At 34.1% G+C, this 22,034-nt stretch overlaps 1 protein-coding gene across 3 annotated transcripts in view; it reads right to left on the bottom strand.

The window, feature by feature from the left end:
• Window positions 1-6,530: 6,530 nt before the first annotated feature.
• LOC143240490 (uncharacterized) overlaps window positions 6,531-22,034 on the bottom strand; it is a 35,683-nt gene continuing 20,179 nt past the window's right edge. Inside the window, exons 1-4 of one of the 3 annotated variants that reach the window (XM_076482989.1) lie at window positions 11,631-11,943; window positions 10,690-10,831; window positions 8,841-8,979; window positions 6,535-6,713 (exon numbers count right to left, since the gene is read on the bottom strand). In XM_076482989.1, coding sequence (XP_076339104.1) covers window positions 6,586-6,713; window positions 8,841-8,979; window positions 10,690-10,815 — 393 coding nt within the window. In that variant the 5' untranslated portion in view covers window positions 10,816-10,831; window positions 11,631-11,943 and the 3' untranslated portion in view covers window positions 6,535-6,585. Of the gene's footprint in view, window positions 6,714-8,840; window positions 8,980-10,689; window positions 10,832-11,630; window positions 11,944-22,034 lie in introns of those variants that run through there. The other 2 variants (XM_076482988.1, XM_076482987.1) reach the window with 2 other exon arrangements.

Below are 22,034 nucleotides of genomic sequence, written 5' to 3'. Positions count from 1 at the left end.
GCTCGGATGAACTGAAATCAACAATTAAAGATTTGGTCTAAAAAGTCGAAATGATCATAAACAATGTCACTTTAGTATCGTTATGTTTTGGATTTTAATGATACTTCTTATTTTTTACAAATATTTGATTTTCTGCTGTTTCTAGTACTTGCATGCTGGATTAATATACTGTTGGATATTAACTTTGACTTGAGTGGATGAACACTTTGATGATACTTAAATGTTTAAATTATAAAAATGAAATGAAATCACCACTTTCAAACATAAGAAAATCAATACCATCTTCGTTACTTGTTCATATATTGTGAAGTTATATGAATCGACAAGTTTGACTTTGGTTTATCTTCCAAGGATGTCTAGGTTTTTCCTTTTATCATAATTCTTACAATACTCACTATTATTATTGACTTTGTAGTTTTGCCAATATATTATTATCATCTTTAAATCATGATTTGTAAAGTTAACATTCTCCGGATCCACTTAGCCTTTTACTTTGGGACATTCTTGTTTCTTACTGATTTACACTATGTTAACATAATAAATCATAATTAAGCTCACAAGCCTCCTCTTAAAATCAAATATTTGAGATTTCTGTACATATTTTTTCTTCGTGCGACTTCTAACATCTATGGTGTTCCATCTAAAGCGTCGATATACTTGTAGCCCATTGCATTCAAATGTAATATAGTAAAATGAAATGAAAGAGCAAATTATATCAATTCAAACTGAATTATATTGAAACAGTTATATTGTTAAATTACTAGAATCTAGGGAATGACATATTTTAAGAAGATTTACTACACTGTTGTATGAAAAGTGAATATATTACTTTTAAAACAGTTTCATAAATCTCTACCCGTTATAAAACTACTGAACTATGCACACCACTTAAGTTCCTGCAATTTTAATTATAAAAAACAGTTTACTTTTTTCCTGAAATCAAATATATTCAAACAATTTCATATGTCATATTAACTGCTTTTAATATCAAAAGCTTATGTTATGGAAATTGCTGGGATAAAATAATTTAACTTTTTTTTTTTAGGGTTGGTAGGAAAATGTTGTTCGACGAGTTTTAATGTAGTAACAAACTTTGTAATAAAGGTTTTAATAGACAGACAGATGATAAATTTAAAAATGCATTAAGTTTGTTTATTGTTAAGCTCAATGGGCTATCTGCGCCGTGCCCACCACGAACATTTAAAACTGAATTTGAGCGGCATAATCTCTCATAAGCCACTGGGGTCAAATGCATTAGAATTATTAGAAATTAACATGGGTTCAAACCTGAAGCAGTGGTGAGAGATTTTTCTTTAAATTTTCTAAATAAAATCGAAGGTTGGTTTTTTATTGTTGGTTGTTTTTAGCGCCATTAAAGCCACACAGTTATTTCCCTACATTCTGTTCACCACCGATAATCAAATCCTAGTTTTTATTATCTTAAGCCAGGAAGCCTATAGCTGACCCACATTTCCCCGTAACTAAAATATAGTCTGTGAACTTTGAGATGAGCTGGCCTGTGCTTTATTATATTACTTTTGGTAATAACAAATTCTGTATCAAATACAACTTCATAAATTGTCTTATATTTTTCTTTCCGCTAATCGCAACATCATACACTTTATATTCTATCCACAAGTTCTTTGAATCTCCAGTTACTATTAAAAGTGTCGTCTATCATTGTGTTTAGATTATCTAAACTATGGCAAATAACGATGGAATATTATTATATACAGCTAAAAGTAGTGCTACTCATTATGTATCAAATTTTCACGTGAAATATTCAATATAAATAATTACAATATTACTTTTTTCCTGGTTTTTACGGTTATGTGTCTCTACTGTCCAAATTGAGTTTCTTTTGCAGAAAGTTTAAGATGTACATAAAAGTTGTGTAGGACCTGGCTAGGCTTCGTGGTTAGGACCCTCGATTCACAATTTGCGGGCTCAAATTCTTGTCACTAACAATGTTCGTCCTTTCAGCCATTAGGGATGTTATCATTTTACGATTGTTTCGTAATTAATTGTAAAATGATGCGCATTCGAATCCCAGTCATACCAAACATTTTCGCCCTTTCAGCCTTGGGAACGTTATAATGTAACGGTTAATCCCACTATTCATTGGTAAAAAATAGCCCGAACGTTAGAACTGCTAAATTAAGTACAGCTGTTGCTAGATAGCCCTGGAGCAACTTTGTGTGAAATTGAAAACAAACAAAAAACAGGGTAGTGTTACTTTGTTTACTAGTTATCTTTTGTGTCTCGTGCAATTTTTATCACTAAACGATCCACGTCTTGCGGATTCTGACAAAAGACAGTTATTGACACTTTAGCATTGATGTTAAATCCATCGCTAGGACAGCGGTAGGTCTTCGAATTTACAATGCTAAAATCAGCGGATCGATACCCCTCGGTGGACAGAGCAGATAGCTCGACGTCTCTTTGGGTTTCCCATCTGAGCACCCCCACTACCAAGACACGTTCGATCGTATTACAAAAAATCATTAAATTTGCATTAAAAAGTAATCACGTTACAGTTAAGAAAGTTGTATTAACCACTAACGTTTGAAAAATTCAATTAAGCGTGAGTAAGATATTTTAAAAATTAATTGATAACTATATTGCACTTTCTTTTATTTTTTTTACAATATAATTCTTTTCCTCGGATTTAAATCCAGTACCTACCATATACGAAGTGAAATGAGGACTAGCATGTATTGGTGGTTAGTAGGGCGCTCGATTCGCAATCTGAGGGTCAGGGATTCGAATCCCTGTCACACACAACATACTCGTCGTTTCATCTATAATAATGTGACGGTCAATCCCACTATTTGTTGGAAAAAGAGTAGTCCCAGAGTCGGCGGTGTGTGATGTTAATGAACTTCGCTCTAGGCGATCACTGCTGGGCTATTACAGATAGCCTTCGTATAGTTTTGCGCAAAAATCAAAACAAAACAAACCGAGATGAAGGCCTAACCAACCCAACTACTGTCTTTTTAACTACAAACTACTATAATAGAAGAATAAACTACGAGTAGAATTACACTTTGTAGAGTAGGTGAAGAAATACTTAAACATGCTATCATTTATTTCTTCCAGATATTAACGTATGAAGGTCACGCTCGTAAAACAAACTAAATGTTATCACTTTGCTTCCAGTACTTCAGATTAAAGCCGTTTTGTGTTATTTTAGCAGTAAGCTTTTCGGAGAAAACTGGGAGTTAAATGATAAATGCTGACTGTAATAAACTGGAAAAAATCCATGTTTCGTACACTTTTTACCACTCTCTTCAATCGGGTTTTGCATTTTGTTTTAAGCACTGAAGTCTGCATTAGAACTATCTCGTCAGCTTCAACAACTGGTTTCAGTTCTCAATCTGTAGAGATTGTAAATTCGTCACAAATGTTATTAACCTAAAACAAAACTTAAACATACACAGCTATAATTATTTTTCAATTTCATAATCACAAGTACCTGTCAAAAGTTTTACTGTTCTTTTATCACACATTTTTCAATATAGAGTATCCTTTTATTTCTAATAAACATTTACTTACAACTTTCATCTAGCAAGCTTCTGACCACTTACCCAATGTCTGCTTCTTATTTTTCAAATATTTCAGATGTTTCGTTAAATATACTTTTATTTTTGCCTTTTTGTTTAAGCTTTACGGAATTACGAATCATCTGAGAGAAAGAAAATATTCTGGACTCACATATTATATATATTTTTTTTATATATAATTTTATGTCTTTTTCAGTTCAGGTTAGCACTAGTTGTCAAGCAAAGGAGAGTTTTATGATCAAGTTTTTATTTAATCTATTGTTTTCCTGAGGTTGGATATACATATATTTTGTGAACAGAACTTATTGTTTTCCCATTTGTGATATAAAATGTTTGTCAATAGTTAACAGGCTTATGTTATATGTTTGTTTGTTTTGAATTTTGCGCAAAGCTAATCGAGGGCTATCTGCGGTAGCCGTCCCTAATTTTGCAGTGTATGACTAGAGGGAAGGTAGCTAGTCACCACCACCCCCCGCCAACTCTTGAGCTACTCTTTTACCAAAGAATAGTGCAATTGACCGTCACATTATAACGCCCACACGGCTGAAAGGGCGAGCATGTTTTGTGCGACGGGAATTCAAACGCCTTAACCCACCTGGCCATGTCGGACCAAATATACTTTAGATACATTTTTATTTCAAGTGGGTTTGGGTCTGGCATGGCCAGGTAGATAAAGCACTCGACTCGTAATCCGAGGATCACGGGCTCGAATCGCCGTCGCACCAAACATGTAATGACTAGTTGCCTTCCTTGTAGTTTTACACTACTAAAGTAGGGACGGCTAGCGCAAATAGCTCTCGTGGAGCTTTGCGCGAAATGCAAAAACAAAACAACCAAACCAAATCATAAAAGTTCAGCAACGGATTAGTTAGATGGAAAAAAACAGTTTAGTAATGAATAAAAATACGGCAATAAAATTATAGAAATGGTAGAGTGTTTTTAATTAAAAATTTCTTAGAGTCCATATGAGGTTCTTTGGAATTATTTCATAAAGATTACCCCGGTTGAGGCTTTGTGGAGACTGGGATATCTTAGAACTGTTTTCCAGTTTTATTTCATACTCTTATGTGTTCGTTGGTGTAATTGGCTTATTGTCTTGCCAGTGTAAGAATCATTACAGCCACGCATGTGAAGGAGTAGGTAGCAGATGTTCTTGTATCTGAATAGATGTTAAATCCCGAAGAATGATTTGCATTTCCTTTGTAGTTTAACATGGTTTTTAATAATCTGTATGTTGGATACTGCGCTATGAAGCGAGAGATCAAATGTTACACGATCTAAAGAAAGACCAAATATATGGTTACGTTTAAATGTGTTTGCAATAAAACTGTCAAAGTGAGGACGTTATCTCGCATTAGGATACTTATAATTTCAATAATCGAAGGACTTTTCTTTCATTACTGGGATCAGAGTTTCGAAAAAGTGAAAAAAAAAAATGTCATCAACACAGCTTCTGTAGAAAGCTAACTTGTATTCAGTGGGACTGGTGTATAGCATTGAACTCTCATAATGAGAGAGAAATATATTTCAGAGAGTTGGACCTAAATTCCGAATTGTTAATATATATAGCGTTCGTTTCCATTTCATGTGTGACAAATGTTTGTTGCTATTGTAACTTTATTCATCACTAATATTTAGCTAGAACTGATTCTCAAAAATATTTATAGCATGAACAAAATAACGGACAATTTTTCTGTAATTTATAACAGTTATTAATTTTTTATTCTCTGATGTTAACATTAAAGAAAAAGAAGATAAAAATAAAAGTCTGCGTCGGAAAATAACACAGCAAGTTCTAGAGCTGAAATATTTAAGACTTTTTAAAAAATATCTAACGTATTTTAAGTCAGACAGTTACAGGAGTTACAGTTTTTTCATTATGTAAAACAGCGCAAATTCTTTATTGAAAAATTCTTCGGTACGAATAGGGTCTTGAAGGGGTTTCCATTTTCCGTTGTCTGTTAACTCAGCCATCACATTTGTGAAACTTTCTTCTTCTTTCCCTTCTTTGGGATAATGTGACGGTCAATCCCACTATTCGTTGGTAAAAGAGTAGCCCAAGAGTTGGCGGTGGGTGGTGATGACTAGCTGCCTTCCCTCTAGTCTTACACTGCTAAATTAGGGACGGCTAGCACAGATAGCCCTAGAGTAGCTTTGTGCGAAATTCCAAAAAAACAAACAAACCCTTCTTTGGGATTCACAGTCAGCCAACAGATTAAGCCCCCCTATGAAGAAAATATTTAACTAATGAATATGACGAAAACTTCTGAACATTTTATTAAATAAATTAAAAACAATTTCATATGATACATTGAAATTTGCAAATAAGTAAATACAAAAATAATATTGAAGGAATATAAAGTGAATGAAAAACACAGTAACTGAGGTTTTCCACAACTTTGAAATAAATTGTGTCTCAATATCCATGGATATTTTTAACTTAAAATATAGCAATGTTACTGTTGCCAATTCAGATGGAAATATTTATAGCCCCCCAGTGGCTCAGCGGTATGTCTGCGGACTTGCACGCTAAAATCCGGGTTTCGATACCCGTGGTGGGCAGAGCACAGATAGCCCATTGTGTAGCTTTGTGCTTAATTCCAAACAACAACAACAACAACAGGAAATATTTATAATCAAATGCACATAGAGTTAATACCTTCATCGTAAATAAATGTTTGTATAACTGTACATATATATATCGGCATGTAAAAAAACCTTTCCAGCACTCCCTTCTTCCCAGTAGCTCAGCTGTAAGTTTATAGACTCATACAGTAAAATACAGAGTTTCGATAATCATGGTGGTCATGGCACAAATATCCCATTGTATAACTTGATTAACAAGAAATTTAATCATTTTTAAAAGAATTAAGATATAATTTAATTACCTGTAATCCATTTCAAACAACTGAATATTAAATATGTTCTAAAAATATGAATCTTAATGTTTTTTGATGATTTAAAACTACTTCAATGTTACCAAAAATATGTTTCGTAAGTTTTCCCTATCATATATACATTATTAGCAATGGTCCCAAACGTACAAATGTAACGTACCTTGCTTCACCATTGCTAAAATCTCATGGAAAGCACAATATGGAATATGTCCTGGACCAATTCCTCCGCATGAAATTGCGACGTCGTAAGTACCTGAAAGTTGTGTTAATATATGCAGTGTTGATTGAATAAGTAAGATATTCGTTGCAATAACTATATCAAAACAAATCTAAACACCAAAGATCTCAATCAGAAACGTAGCTTTGAATTTACACGAGAGAGTTTCGTACATAAGAATTTCCTTCCACTTGTAGATACGTTATTGTAATGATAATACGATACGATGGGAGAAATTGTTATTTTTAAGATTCTTTCTTAATCAAAGATCACACTTATCATTTCACAATCGGCTGACTAAGTTCACTAAGAATTCTAATAAGACATTTTTGTTTTTACTTTTATGTGATTTAAAAGTAATAACTGAATACGCACAGGTTTGGGAATGCTGTTCCCATTTGCGCTAGTTATGGAACGAAAAATATGTGTGTACGTGTTAAGAGAAGAAATTCACATCAGTAATTTTTCATAATTAGTGTCGATAATACTTGTAATCTTGTAAAGATAAAATATTTCTATTGGTCTATTTTAAAAACGAACAACTTTTGTCAGATTTGAAAAGTTTGTACTTTTCTGGTAACATTAAGTTGACTTTCATCACGTATATTAAAATCAAAGGAAATCAATGAAGGATTTCTACTACTTGTGTGTGTTTGGATAACATGTTTAACTTTATCACTTTGAATAAAGAAGTAGTTATAAAATATAATAAAAGTAAAGTAACATACTGCGAGTTTTTTTTTTTTGCTTTTTTTAACTTCAATTTCTATCTATTTTTACTCTAAAGATTTACTAATCTTGAATGTACAGTATTTCAGTTGTAGAACGATTAACATCTGGGAAATTATTATTAAACAATGAAGATCCACGTTTACCTTTCCTTTATACATATGCTCTATAAACGTAAGTAGGACCATTTAAAGACTCAAGAGACGGAGTTAAAAATTTTAATTAATTATAACTAAAACATTAATAAAATGCTATTCATAACCAAGGAAGTGCAATTAAAAGACCCTATGTTTTTGTTTTGTTTTTGTTTAAGTTTTCTTCAGTAATTAACATAACTTTTTCATTTACGTTTGAATTAGCTTTCCACTTTGGTTAAGATTTTCTTCCAAAATTGGGTTAGTTTTCATTAAAATGCTAAAGACATTGAAGGACATTGTCTATGTTCATTAAAATGCTAAAAACATTGAAGGACAATAACTATGTTTATTAAAATGCTAAAGACATTGAAGAGCACTGACTATGTTCGTTAAGGTGTAATCTTAGTTTTATTTTATTTTATTAGTCCTCAAACTGCGTACCGCACGTTGAGGCCTTAAGTGCACTGTAACAGTCCCAGTCAAACTTCAGTTTTTGATCAGCCGAGGAAGCGTAAGAGTTAGCGGTGGGGGCTCTTGTGGAGCTTCTTTATCCTTAGCCTCCTAGAGCACGAAAACTTAAACAAAACGTCCTGTTTTTAAGATTGATTGATCATTTTTTCTCGTGTTGAGATTTTAGATTTTATCGGTCTGATTCGTGTGGGTAATTACTTATCAACATTTTATGCACTTTTATTTTATAATTCTTCATTTCCTTGTTTTAGCCATTTTACTGTCTTAAGTATTCTGTTTTAAGACTTTCATTTGACATGTTCCATCTCTGTATAATTATCCTGTGGAATATTACTTAGTTAAGTTCGCTTACTATATAAAATAGGGTTCTCCTTAACCACTTTGATTTTCCTGTTTTAAATTGTATTATATTTGTACTAGTGAAGCTGTTGTGAAATTTTTATTGTCTCTGCTTCAACCCAATCAAACCAGCCGAAAACTTTCATGTTTTCCTTCCAATTAAACTTAACTAAAACTTACCGTCTTTGATCGGTGACTCACCACCACAACCATTTTTAGCCATTTTACTGTCTTAAGTATTCTGTTTTAAGACTTTCATTTGACATGTTCCATCTCTGTATAATTATCCTGTGGAATATTACTTAGTTAAGTTCGCTTACTATATAAAATAGGGTTCTCCTTAACCACTTTGATTTTCCTGTTTTAAATTGTATTATATTTGTACTAGTGAAGCTGTTGTGAAATTTTTATTGTCTCTGCTTCAACCCAATCAAACCAGCCGAAAACTTTCATGTTTTCCTTCCAATTAAACTTAACTAAAACTTACCGTCTTTGATCGGTGACTCACCACCACAACCAAGATAGAAGTGATACAAATTCTTGTAGACATTCTTCTTTCTTGCAACTTCTAACATTTTTTTTGACGCATCCAAAGCATCGATGTTTTTGTAACCCATCTCATTCAACTGGAATATAGTAATTAAATTCACAAAATTCGGAAACTCTTTAATCTTTTATATAGCAAAATGAATTCACATGAGTATTACCAATATCATTCTAAGCTATTCTAAAAACAATTCGCTACCAAAAGCCAATGCTCACAGAGAAGTTTATCTGAATTAGGAATTTTTTGTATGTGTGTGTTTTTCTTGTAGTTAAGCCATATCGGGCTATCTGCTATTTCCACCGCCGGAAATCGAACCGCTCATTTAGCGGTGTAAATCCGTAGAGCTATCGCTGTTCCAGCAAAGGACTGAAATTTTATGACCTTTGATAAAAATATATGTCAGATAAGTATGCTATAAAGAATTCTTAAATATTCAGATGTTGCAAAAGTCTTATATAACTGATCGGAAAAAATTAAGATATTTTAGTTGCATTATATTTGATTAATTCTTCTCAGAAACAATATAATAAGGCCACCGGATGTGTTTTTCATGTTGTTTAAAGGATTAGTAATGTTAAGCTCTGTCTTGATCACCGTTTCATTGAAATGAGTAAATAAATGTAAGAAACGTTTGTTTTGGTTAATCGTCCAAAACAAAATAGAGCTCGTCGCTCCTATATTCGAACTGATAAGCGAGTCACTAAAGGGCAAACAAATAGACGGCAGCACCCATCACTAACTCTTGAAATATTTCAATCGAAGTGTGGATTTGACCTTCAGTTTAATAACGCATCTATGATATAAAAAGGTGGAGAACGATTACGTAGTAACGTGACTCTAACATTGATTTTGGAATTCTCAGTCCGGTACACAACCGCTAGGCCACTCTCGGGCCTCTAGCATTTTGAGGAACAATAATTGTTTGTTTGTTGTTGAATTTCGCACAAAGCTATACACGAGGGCTATCTGCGCTAGCCATCCACAAATTAGCAGTGTAAGAGTAGAGGGAAGGCAGCTAGTCATCACAACCCACCTCCAGCTCTTGGACTACTCTTTTACCAAAAATAGTGGGATTGGCCGTCACATAATAACGCCCCCACGACTGAAAGTACGATCATGGTTGGTGTGACCGGGATTCGAACGCGCTACCCTCATATTACGAGTCGAGCGCCCTGACCTACTGGCCACGTATGGCCGCTTTTGTACCTACACTAACAAGTATTGAATTCGGTATTTTGGAAAAACGAAGGCAAATTAGCATGAATTTACTGTATGCGGTATAATACATGATAAATTAAGAGATGCGATTTGTTAGAAATTTGCATCGTATAGAGGGCATTGTTCACCCTTAGTGAAGGATATTATTTTATTTCTTCAGTTCAAAATTCGGTAGATAATGCCAACAAATAAATGATAACATGTGTATCCAGTTAATAAACACAACTGTAGCATGAAAAACGTAACGTTGAAGAAGTCTGAATACAGAGATTTTATTGATTCCCAGAAATTATTGTCCCAATAAAACATAAAGTAGATAATGAACTGAGACATATTATATGTGTAGTCTGGGTGTGGTTAAAAGAGAAGATGGGACTAATTAGTACTGGGTTATTTTTTCAGATAAGATGACAAAATCCTAAACTATCCCACGGTAATTTCATGGTCTACACTCTAACAGATTCATTATGCAAATATATCAAATTCACAGTTAAAATATGCAATAATCTCAAAGGTTGAATGAAGGGTAAGTAAATAAGATAGATTGTGGTAACGGGATATAAACTTATACCTCATCATAGTTCTCTGCCCACGATCCGTAAAAATTTTCAATCTCTTCATTTGGTTTCTCCCGGAAGCACTCTTCCAAAAAAGAATCCAAGTCTCCAATTCGTGTACTTTTGGTTGTATCGGACATTGGTTTCTCTTAGTTCCTATTACAAGAAAATTAAATAGAAACGTTAGTATCAACAGACTGGAGAAAAAGAATTGTCAAGTAACGTAAGTTCGAAAAAATAGACTATATCGGATTTTCTCAGAGCGATTTTTAGCACTTTCAAACTAACAGTATGTGTAACGTAAGACCTGTTAACGCTAGTGTCATTTTTAGTTTGTTCTTCTGATTCAAGTCCAATATTAATAACCTATCCTTTTTATAGTGTTTTGTTGTTAAAATATTTACCTTTTACGTAATTAGCGAATGTAAACGGTTAGTTTCAATTATTATAGTGCACGCTTAATACGGACGATTTGTTTTGTTTTGTGAATTTCGCGCAAAGCTACACGAGGGCTATCTGTGCTAGCCGTCCCTAATTTAGCAGTGCAGGACTAGAGGGAAGGCAGCGAGTCACCACCACCAACCGCCAACTTTTACCGACGAATAGTAGGATTGACCGTTACATTATTACGCCCCCTTGGCTGAAAGGGCGAGCATGTTTGGTGCGACGGGGATTCGAATCCGCGGCCCTCAGATTACGAGTCGAACGCCTTAACCAACCTGGCCATGCCGGTCCATAATAGGGACGGTGTATATATTAATCGTGGACATGGAGTGCGCAAAATGCTGCTCGTAGTTTAACATTGTTTCAGTCAATTATTCTCAGTAGAATGTTTTTGGTTGCAATACGTTTGTTACAACTAAGTATTCTTTAACTACGCCCACACTGTTGAGTACTTCAGAACGTTGATATAAGTATGACTTTCAGTGTTACTAATGTAAGAAATATAATGTACTTAATACAAACTTAATCCTTTCTTGTTCTGAATGGTAAGAAATGTCCTGAGCAAGTGAACACAACAAGATAGAGGGGGCAGTAACTTATGCAGTATTGTGATGTTTTACGAGCGAAATTTAAGTAGTGACCTTCGTTACAATCGTCCAATCATTGAGCTTGACGTGAGTGGTACAAACACACAGAGATACGGCAAGTGATGAATTAAAGATATTTTATATTCCTGACAAATGTTTATCCAAGTACGATTGTAGGACGAGTATCGCGTTTCAAAAGTACTTCTAGATTAGGTGGTGTTTTTTGTTTTTTTTTTCTGTTTAGTTATCATAATTTCGCAGTTTGCTCCCTTTAGATATACGTTCTCCTAGAGATACGAGATACTATTCTCGTGATACATTAATAAGATAAACCTATTATGCAAGCATGGCCAAGTGGTTTAGGCACTCGACTCGTAATCCGAGGGTCGCGGGTTCGAATCGCTGTCCCACCAAACATGCTCGTCCTTTCAGCCATGGGGATGTTATAATGCGATGGTCAATCCCCTTATTCGTTGGTAAAACAGTAGCCCAATAGTTAGCGGTGTGTTACATTTAGAGAGACATCCTCCACCCAAAAAGTCAAGAATAATAACAATAATTAATTTATTAAATTAAAAAAACAAACAAAAAACTACCACTCAATCTTAATACCAATCCACGAAAGGGGACGAAGAGGAACCACAACGTTTCTGAACACCCCGGTTGGGGAGAGAACTCTTCTGATTTCTCTCTATCTGAACTGAACCCCTGCTACGTTAGTTTAGTTTGGAGCAACGGGACATAAACCTTCAACACTCAGGTTTCCAGCCCACATATTTTATTCAGATATCTTTAGACTTACTTCCACTAGATATAACGAAACAATGTTTTTAATGGCGTTCATTTTATTTTTTACATGTTTTACAAAGTGTTATTATTAATGTAAGCACGGTATAGACGAAATTTGAGTTTTGTTGCGTTATACGAACAAGTGTCCGACGGATTATTCGTCTTAGTACAACTTGCTTATAACCGTTATGTACATGATGTATTTTTAATGTTTGAAAATTGAGAAAAGCTAATGAAGTTTGTTTCAACATGATAAAATCAGCTTTACCTGCAAATGTCATCAAAAGTCCATTTGATCATTTATGAATTCCGTTTGGAACGACAAGCTTAAAACGTTTGACGTTGAAGGAAATCGTAAAGCAACATATACTAGACTTTACAGACACTTAATTAGTTTGTTTATGACATCGTTATAAAGACAGTGTAATTACACGTCTTACATACATGAAGAGATCAGATTTGAATAAACATCAAAATGCTACATAACGTTTATTAATAACTTTATGTACGGCTGATTTTATAATTTCATTTTTATTTTCGCTTAGAAATAATAAACCATTTTCTACACTTCACACGTTCAAACATAACAAAAACCTACGCTTTTATTAGATATAACTGATGAAACTTTACGAATTATTAAAAGTATCTTTTGTTTGATAATTTCCAGTTTTCTTGATAAATGGAACATGGTATCCAGTGCTGAACTAATGTTAAATCGGCTGACACAAGTTTATAAGAATGGTGACACTTTCTATTGTAAGTCCCTTGCCGGAACAACGGTACGTCTACGGATTAACAACGTTAAAACCGGGGGTTTCATTTCCTTCCGTGAACAGAACAGATAGCCCGATGTGGCTTTGCTATAAAGAAATCACAAACACATTTCAAGATCAAGAAACTTTTCTTTGAGGCCCATTATAGCCAGGTAGTTAGTGCGCTTGACTCACAAGGTCACGGATTCGAATTCTCGGCCCTCCAAACATGTTCGGTTCTTTCAGTACTATTATATGATGGTAAAAGAAGAGCCCAAAATTTGGCGGTTGGTGGAGATGACTATTCTCTCACTGCTGAATTAGAGACGGCTAGCTCAGATAGTTCTTTGTAGCTTTGCAAGATATTCATAACAAATGAAATTATGTCGCAGTTTAATACCCAGCTAACATTTCGTACCAATCAGGCGACTGAGTAGACTGGAATAATGAAGTATACCCAAAGACACGACAACACGAACAAAGCTAAGCTAATATTCACAATTAGCTTACAAGCCCAACGATCGAAGCAACTGGTCCTTGCTATACTCATGTTTTATGGTCAAGTTTTCAAATAAAAATATTAAAAGTGTTGTCTCTTCCTCAGCCGACAGAGTGGCTTGACCTATTAGTTAACGTTTCTGTGATGAAACATTGCATGTTGAAACATTAGACCGTATGCACATCACAGTGTTAACTAGCTGCCTTTCCTTTAGCCTATGAGTTAAAATTAAGGGATGGTTAATGTAGATAATCCTTAGGTATCTTTACAAGAATATTCGAAACTAGTGAAACGTCTTCCTAAAGATGAAATACAGTTGTACCTGCACGAAAGTACAAATAGTACACAAGTAGGTGAAACACTAGATGATGAGAAACCCATTTGAAATAAAAATGTATCTCAGAACGGCTTGTATGGATATTAACACTTTCAGGTTAAGAACCTAAGATGACCTAGGAAAACCGAAACGTTGTTCTCTCTTTATCATTAAAAGTGTTAGTACCCATACTAGCCGTTCTGAGAAAGAAGTAAGTGTAACAGTTTTTCCCTTTTCAATAGACTTTGTTTATGTGTATATATACTAATTTGTTATAATTTAAAGAACAAGCCGAAACTAAAATAAATTAAACAAAAAACGAGGCACAAGTTGAAAACATCCCAGGGTACAAACTGTAATGTGGGATTTTAAAATGACCCTAGGGTTTCGAGGTGACCGAGGAAGTAGGACCCACATTGCAGTTGGGATACACCGTCTATCAGTCTTAATCTTCATTTTTCAGCCTCTCAAGAAATAAAAAAGTATTGATAGATATAGAAAACGAAATTAGGGGAGCGAGATGTGGGTGCTCAAGCGGACCCGCAACGTCCCACATATATATCACCCTTCACTGCCTGCAAATAGTTGTTGGAAGGTGACTGCTCTCGAAAGTAAATGATTAATTGAAATGAAAATGAATAAAAAAATAAAGTACTACCATTTGGAGGGTAAACAAGTTGAATGGCACTAAATGATGGATAGCACAGTAGACGAATTATACTGGTGTGAAGTTATCTAAACAAACTAGTATAGCTCCCAACTACCACCCGTTTATTAAGTCTTCTGTGACTATCATGCTCTAAAAAAACCTTTATATGCGGCAGGGTGTACATTCACATAAAGTAATACAAAACTGTTAAATTACGTTACTTATAACTGAAAATAGTTATTAAAAATTTTTAGTAAAATATCTGTAATTTTTATTTCTTTATATTTATTTAAAGATTCTTATATTTGTTACAGAATAGCTTACTAATTTTATTTAAAGTTTCTTTATTAAATCCATTAATTATTAATTTTCGTTATCAGTATTTCAACATTACTAATAAAATATTATAATTTGTTACAAATTTTACAATATCTGAATAACTTCGAAGTTATAATGCTTATAACAGAATGGTATGGTACATTACTATTAAAATAGGGTAAACCATAAATTGCATAAATCAAAAATATTTGCATTGATATCCTTGTTAATTTCTATAAGTTTGTGCCACAATTAGAGCAGGTTTTTTTTATTTAATTTATTTTTGTTTCGACAAGACTCCGATACATCATAAATGTAATGTCTTTTTAGGCGTGGCTAAGTAGCTTATAGATGGCTCAGAGTTTTTGTTTTTCATGTACAAATTTCTTTTAGCTTCAGCCCAGCATGGCCAGGTGGTTACGGCGCTCGACTCGTAATCCGAGGGTCGCGGATTCGAATCCCCGTCACACCAAACATGCTAGCCCTTTCAGCCGTGGGGGCGTTATAATGTGACGGTCAATCCCACTATTCGTTGGTAAAAGAGTAGCCCAAGAGTTGGCGGTGGGTGGTGATGACTAGCTGCCTTCCCTCTAGTCTTACACTGTTGACTCAGGGACGACTAGCGCAAATAGCCCTCGAGTAACTTTGCGCAAAATTTGAAACAAATCATCTTTTAGCTCCGTTATCTCTTGATTGATTTAAGACATAATTCCAAGTTTGGACTCGGGAGGTCAAATCTTCTCGGTTGATGTATTTGACCACGTCCAATAAGTTTATTCTAATCTTGCCTACACGAATTTCAATTTGAGGGTAGGCGTGTAGAGATCCTGATGAGTAATAAAATTGAATCGGGCATGCGCGCGCACCTCACGCTTGGTTTAGCTGGTGCACAAAAGTATAGGTAATAAAAATGGAACCAAAGGCCTCACTGATAAATTTACTGTGATCCATTCCAAAAAAGAATTTTAAGTACCGAGGCTATTTAATATTCCATCTTGTTTCGGACGGTACATGAAATAATGGCAGCAGCAATCCCCATCAACAATGAAAAAATAGGCGTGACACTTTTCTCCCTTTTTATATATGCACTCACATATATAAGAAAAGTAACGGGATTATGAGGCATACTAAACGATATTTATTTACTTGGCATGTTTCTCATATCATAGAATATTTTTCTTGTATCGTATAAGTATTCAAATTTTGTGTTCATACTTTCCATTTGCGTAGTCCCGGCATCACCAGGTGATTAGAGCCCTTTCTCGCAATCTGAGGGACGCGAGTTCCAATCGCCGTCCCAGTAAACATTGTCGCCCTTTTTTATATGCAAAAACGGCTCGTTTGGGTTGAGAAGATATTTTACATAGAAGAGCGAACAACGTTTCGACCTTCTTCGGTCATCGTCAGGTTCACAAAGAAAGAGGTAACTGACCGGAAGCTGGCCACATGTTTGAAAGGGGTTGTGTAACTGTGTGTCGAAATGTAGAGGGCGGTATTAGATGTTTGAATATATAATTTTATTTATTTTATTATATTAATATAGGTATAAAGGTGTTCCTTTATATTGGTTTATTTTGGGTTATAGTTGTTGTATACGTAAGGCTTCTTTAATTTTGCGTTTGTTTATGTTTGTTTCTTTATTTAGTATTTGAGTGTTTTCTATGGTTATGTTGTGTTCATTTGACTTGCAGTGTTCGAAAACGTGTGAAGGTGACTTTTTATGTTCTTAAACCAAATAAACACAGCCATAAAACTATGCTCACCAGATAAAATTAACGATGAATTAGACAAAATAAAACAATACTTCATCAACATCAATAAGTTTCCTCCACAAACCGTAGAAAACATTATAAGCACACACCTACACAGAAAGCAAAATCAACCAACTAAAGTAAATACAGCTCACGAATCAAAAAACCACGAAACCATATACTGCTGTATACCATATATTCCTGACATCAGCAAACAAATAACCAACATTTGGCAAAAATTAGTAACAAAATATGACATTCCAGTTAATACCAAATTTATTCAAAAACCCGACACAAAACTGAGGTCTATACTATGTAAAAACTACACTGACAAACACCACACCAACATTATTTATAAAATACAATGTGATAACTGCCACGACTTCTATATTGGAGAAACAAGTAGAAAAATGGAAACCAGATTCAAAGAACATAAAAAGTCACCTTCACACGTTTTCGAACACTGCAAGTCAAATGAACACAACATAACCATAGAAAACACTAAATAAAGAAACAAACATAAACAAACGCAAAATTAAAGAAGCCTTACTTATACAACAACTTAAACCCAAAATAAACCAATATAAAGGAACGCCTTTATACCTATATTAATATAATAAAATAAATAAAATTATATATTCAAACATCTAATACCGCCCTCTACATTTCGACACACAGTTACACAACCCCTTTCAAACATGTGGCCAGCTTCCGGTCAGTTACCTCTTTCTTTGTGAACCTGACGATGATCGAAGAAGGTCGAAACGTTGTTCGCTCTTCTATGTAAAATATTTTCTCAACCAAAACGAGCCGTTTTTGCATATAAATTTCTCAACAAGTGGGTTTCTCGACATCACTGATTATTGTCGCCCTTTCGGTGGTGGGGGCGTTATAGGTAACGGTCACATACCACTGTTCATTGGTAAAAGAGTAGCATAAATGTTGGCGGTGGGTGGTGATGACTAGTTGCCTTCCCTATAGTCTTGCGCTACTAAATTACGGACGGCTAGTGCAGATTGCCCTCGTGTAGCTTTGTGTAATATTCGAATCTCAAACCTTTTCATCTGTGTGTTATTGATGTTGATTTTGTAATTGTATTTGGTTTTAATGATAATGCACATATGACTGAAAGGGGGAACATGTTTGGTAGAACGGGGATACGAATCCATAACTGTCAGGTTTTGAGTCAATGGTAATGCCGGGTCTGTAATTACATAAGAGTCTATCGAGTATTACAGATATACACAGGTGAAAGTTGATAAATGTTATAAAGGATAAAATGGTATATCACATGCATAACGTTAGCTACGTACAAAATTATATTAGCATGTACCTTGTTTTACCATTGGAATAATTTTGTAGAAACCGGTGTATGGAATATTGTCCTTTTCCAAGTGCTCCACTCCACATTGCTACGCCATAAGTACCTGTAACAGTTGTAAGTGTTCTTTTATTAAACTTGTCTAAACAATCCAATGTGCAAAATTATCCATCATCTATTTATTAAATATTCTTAAAGAATCGTCGTCACATCTAAAGTATTCAACAAAATAATAAATAAATCTTCTTTCATTTAAGAAACTGGTGAATTACTTGTAGTTTTAAGTTTTTATGTTTAAACCTTTCTTATTTTTGTTTAATAAACTCCGGTAAATTAACTTCTCTTGGAACCTCACAGAATGTTCTTATTTTCTGTTAGCCTGACGCGCTTTTATATAAATTTGTTTACATTTATTGTGATCTATTATTATATAATACTAGCACATTAATTGTGATTGGTGTGTTAATACACTGTTTTCCACACACACACAAAAGGGTCTGTGATATGTGTTATAATCTTGGTAACCACAATACGTTTGTAGGTATTTATAAACATATATGCCATATTTCTGTACTATTATTGTTTTTCATAGTCACTTTCAGGTTCACTTTCATTACTTAGTAATGTTAAAATTTCTTAAATTGTCCTTACTTTTATAATTCTCAGAAACCAGATTCTATTTTCGTAAGTTCTTTGTAACTTATATAACCTCACCTCTTCTTTCGAGCTAGAATCTGAGATAAATGTAAATTAATAATTAAAGCTATCGACCATAGTAAGCATATAAAGACATAAAGCTTTACCATACGCTCGGATGAATTGAAATCTACAATTAAAGATTTGGTCTAAAAAGTCGAAATGATCATAAACAATGTCACTTTAGTATCATTATGTTTTGGATTTTAATGATACTTCTTATTTTTTACAAATATTTGATTTTCTGCTGTTTCTAGTACTTGCATGCTGGATTAATATGCTGTTGGATATTAACTTTGACTTGAGTGGATGAACACTTTGATGACACTTAAATGTTTAAATTATAAAAATGAAATGAAATCACCACTTTCAAACATAAGAAAATCAATACCATCTTCGTTACTTGTTCATATATTGTGAAGTTATATGAATCGACAAGTTTGACTTTGGTTTATCTTCCAAGGATGTCTAGGTTTTTCCTTTTATCATAATTCTTACAATATTCACTATTATTATTGACTTTGTAGTTTTGCCAATATATTATTATCATCCTTAAATCATGATTTGTAAAGTTAACATTCTCCGGATTCACTTGGCCTTTTACTTTGGGACATTCTTGTTTCTTACTGATTTACACTATGTTAACATAATAAATCATAATTAAGCTCACAAGCCTCCTCTTAAAATCAAATATTTGAGATAACCCACATGCATTTTGTTCTAACTAGTTATCACTTACCAAAACATACCATTGTTAACTAGTGACCTATTTCCACACCCCAAAAAAAACTTATAGAAATTTCTGTACATATTTTTTCTTCGTGCGACTTCTAACATCTATGGTGTTCCATCTAAAGCGTTGATATACTTGTAGCCCATTGCATTCAAATGTAATATAGTAAAATGAAATGAAAGAGCAAATTATATCAATTCAAACTGAATTAATCAAAACAGTTATATTGTTAAATGACTAGAAACTAGGGAATGACATATTCTAAGAAGATTTACTACTCTGTTGTATGAAAAGTGAATATATTACTTTTAAAACAGTTTTATAAATCTCTACCTGTTACTATTAAAAGTATCGTCTATCATTGTGTCTAGAGTATCTAAACTATGGCAAATAACGATGGAATATTATTATATACAGCTAAAAGTAGTGCTACTCATTATGTATCAAATTTTCACGTGAAATATTCAATATAAGTAATTACAATATTACTTTTTTCCTGGTTTTTACGGTTATGTTTTCTCTACTGTCTAAATTGAGTTTCTTTTGCAGAAGTTTAAGGTGTACATAAATGTAGTGTAGGACCTGGCTAGACTTCGTGGTTAGGACCCTCGATTCACAATTTGCGGGTTCAAATTCTTGTCACTAACAATGTTCGTCCTTTCAGCCATTAGGGATGTTATCATTTTACGATTGTTTCGTAATTAATTGTAAAATGATGCGCATTCGAATCCCAGTCACACCAAACATTTTCGCCCTTTAAGCCTTGGGAACGTTATAATGTAACGGTTAATCCCACTATTCATTGGTAAAAAATAGCCCGAACGTTAGAACTGCTAAATTAAGTACAGCTGTTGCAGATAGCCCTGGAGCTAACTTTGTGTGAAATTGAAAACAAACAAAAAACAGGGTAGTGTTACTTTGTTTACTAATTATCTTTTGTGTCTTGTGCAATTTTTATCACTAAACGATCCATGTCTTGCGGATTCTGACAAAAGACAGTTATTGACACTTTAGCATTGATGTTAAATCCCTCGCTAGGACAGTGGTAGGTCTTCGAATTTACAATGCTAAAATCAGCGGATCGATACCCCTCGGTGGACAGAGCAGATAGCTCGACGTCTCTTTGGGTTTCCCATCTGAGCACCCCCACTACCAAGACGCGTTCGATCGTATTACAAAAAATCATTAAATTTGCATTAAAAAGTAATCACGTTACAGTTAAGAAAGTTGTATTAACCACTTACCCAATGTCTGCTTCTTATTTTTTCAAATATTTCAGATGTTTCGTTAAATATACTTTTATTTTTGCCTTTTTGTTTAAGCTTTACGGAATTACGAAACATCTGAGAGAAAGAAAATATTCTGGACTCACATATTATATATATTTTTTTATATATAATTTTATGTCTTTTTTCAGTTCAGGTTAGCACTAGTTGTCAAGCAAAGGAGAGTTTTATGATCAAGTTTTTATTTAATCTATTGTTTTCCTGAGGTTGGATATACATATATTTCGTGAACAGAACTTATTGTTTTCCCATTTGTGATATAAAATGTTTGTCAATAGTTAACAGGCTTATGTTATATGTTTGTTTGTTTTGAATTTTGCGCAAAGCTACTCGAGGGCTATCTGCGGTAGCCGTCCCTAATTTTGCAGTGTATGACTAGAGGGAAGGTAGCTAGTCACCACCACCCATCGCCAACTCTTGAGCTACTCTTTTACCAAAGAATAGTGCAATTGACCGTAACATTATAACACCCACACGGCTGAAAGGGCGAGCATGTTTGGTGCGACGGGAATTCAAATGCCTTAACCCACCTGGCCATGTCGGACCAAATATACTTTAGATACATTTTTATTTCAAGTGGGTTTGGGTCTGGCACGGCCAGGTAGATAAAGCACTCGACTCGTAATCCGAGGATCACGGGCTCGAATCGCCGTCGCACCAAACATGTAATGACTAGTTGCCTTCCTTGTAGTTTTACACTACTAAAGTAGGGACGGCTAGCGCAAATAGCTCTCGTGGAGCTTTGCGCGAAATGCGAAAACAAAACAACCAAACCAAATCATAAAAGTTTAGCAACGGATTAGTTAGATGGAAAAAAACAGTTTAGTAATGACTAAAAATACATTAGGATTATAGAAATGGTAGAGTCTTTTTAATTAAAAATTTCTTAGAGTCCATATGAGGTTCTTTGGAATTATTTCATAAAGATCACCCCGGTTGAGGCTTTGTGGAGACTGGGATATCTTAGAACTGTTTTCCGGTTTTATTTCATACTCTTATGTGTTCGTTGGTGTAATTGGCTTATTGTCTTGCCAGTGTAAGAATCATTACAGCCACGCATGTGAAGGAGTAGGTAGCAGATGTTTTTGTATCTGAATAGATGTTAAATCCCGAAGAATGATTTGCATTTCCTTTGTAGTTTAACATGGTTTTTAATAATCTGTATGTTGGATACTGCGCTATGAAGCGAGAGATCAAATGTTACACGATCTAAAGAAA

The sequence above is a fragment of the Tachypleus tridentatus genome, chromosome 13 (assembly GCF_004210375.1).
Source record: "Tachypleus tridentatus isolate NWPU-2018 chromosome 13, ASM421037v1, whole genome shotgun sequence".
Taxonomy (NCBI): domain Eukaryota; kingdom Metazoa; phylum Arthropoda; class Merostomata; order Xiphosura; family Limulidae; genus Tachypleus; species Tachypleus tridentatus.
Note: the sequence above shows the minus strand (reverse complement) of the source record. Positions and strands in the feature narration are given on the sequence as shown.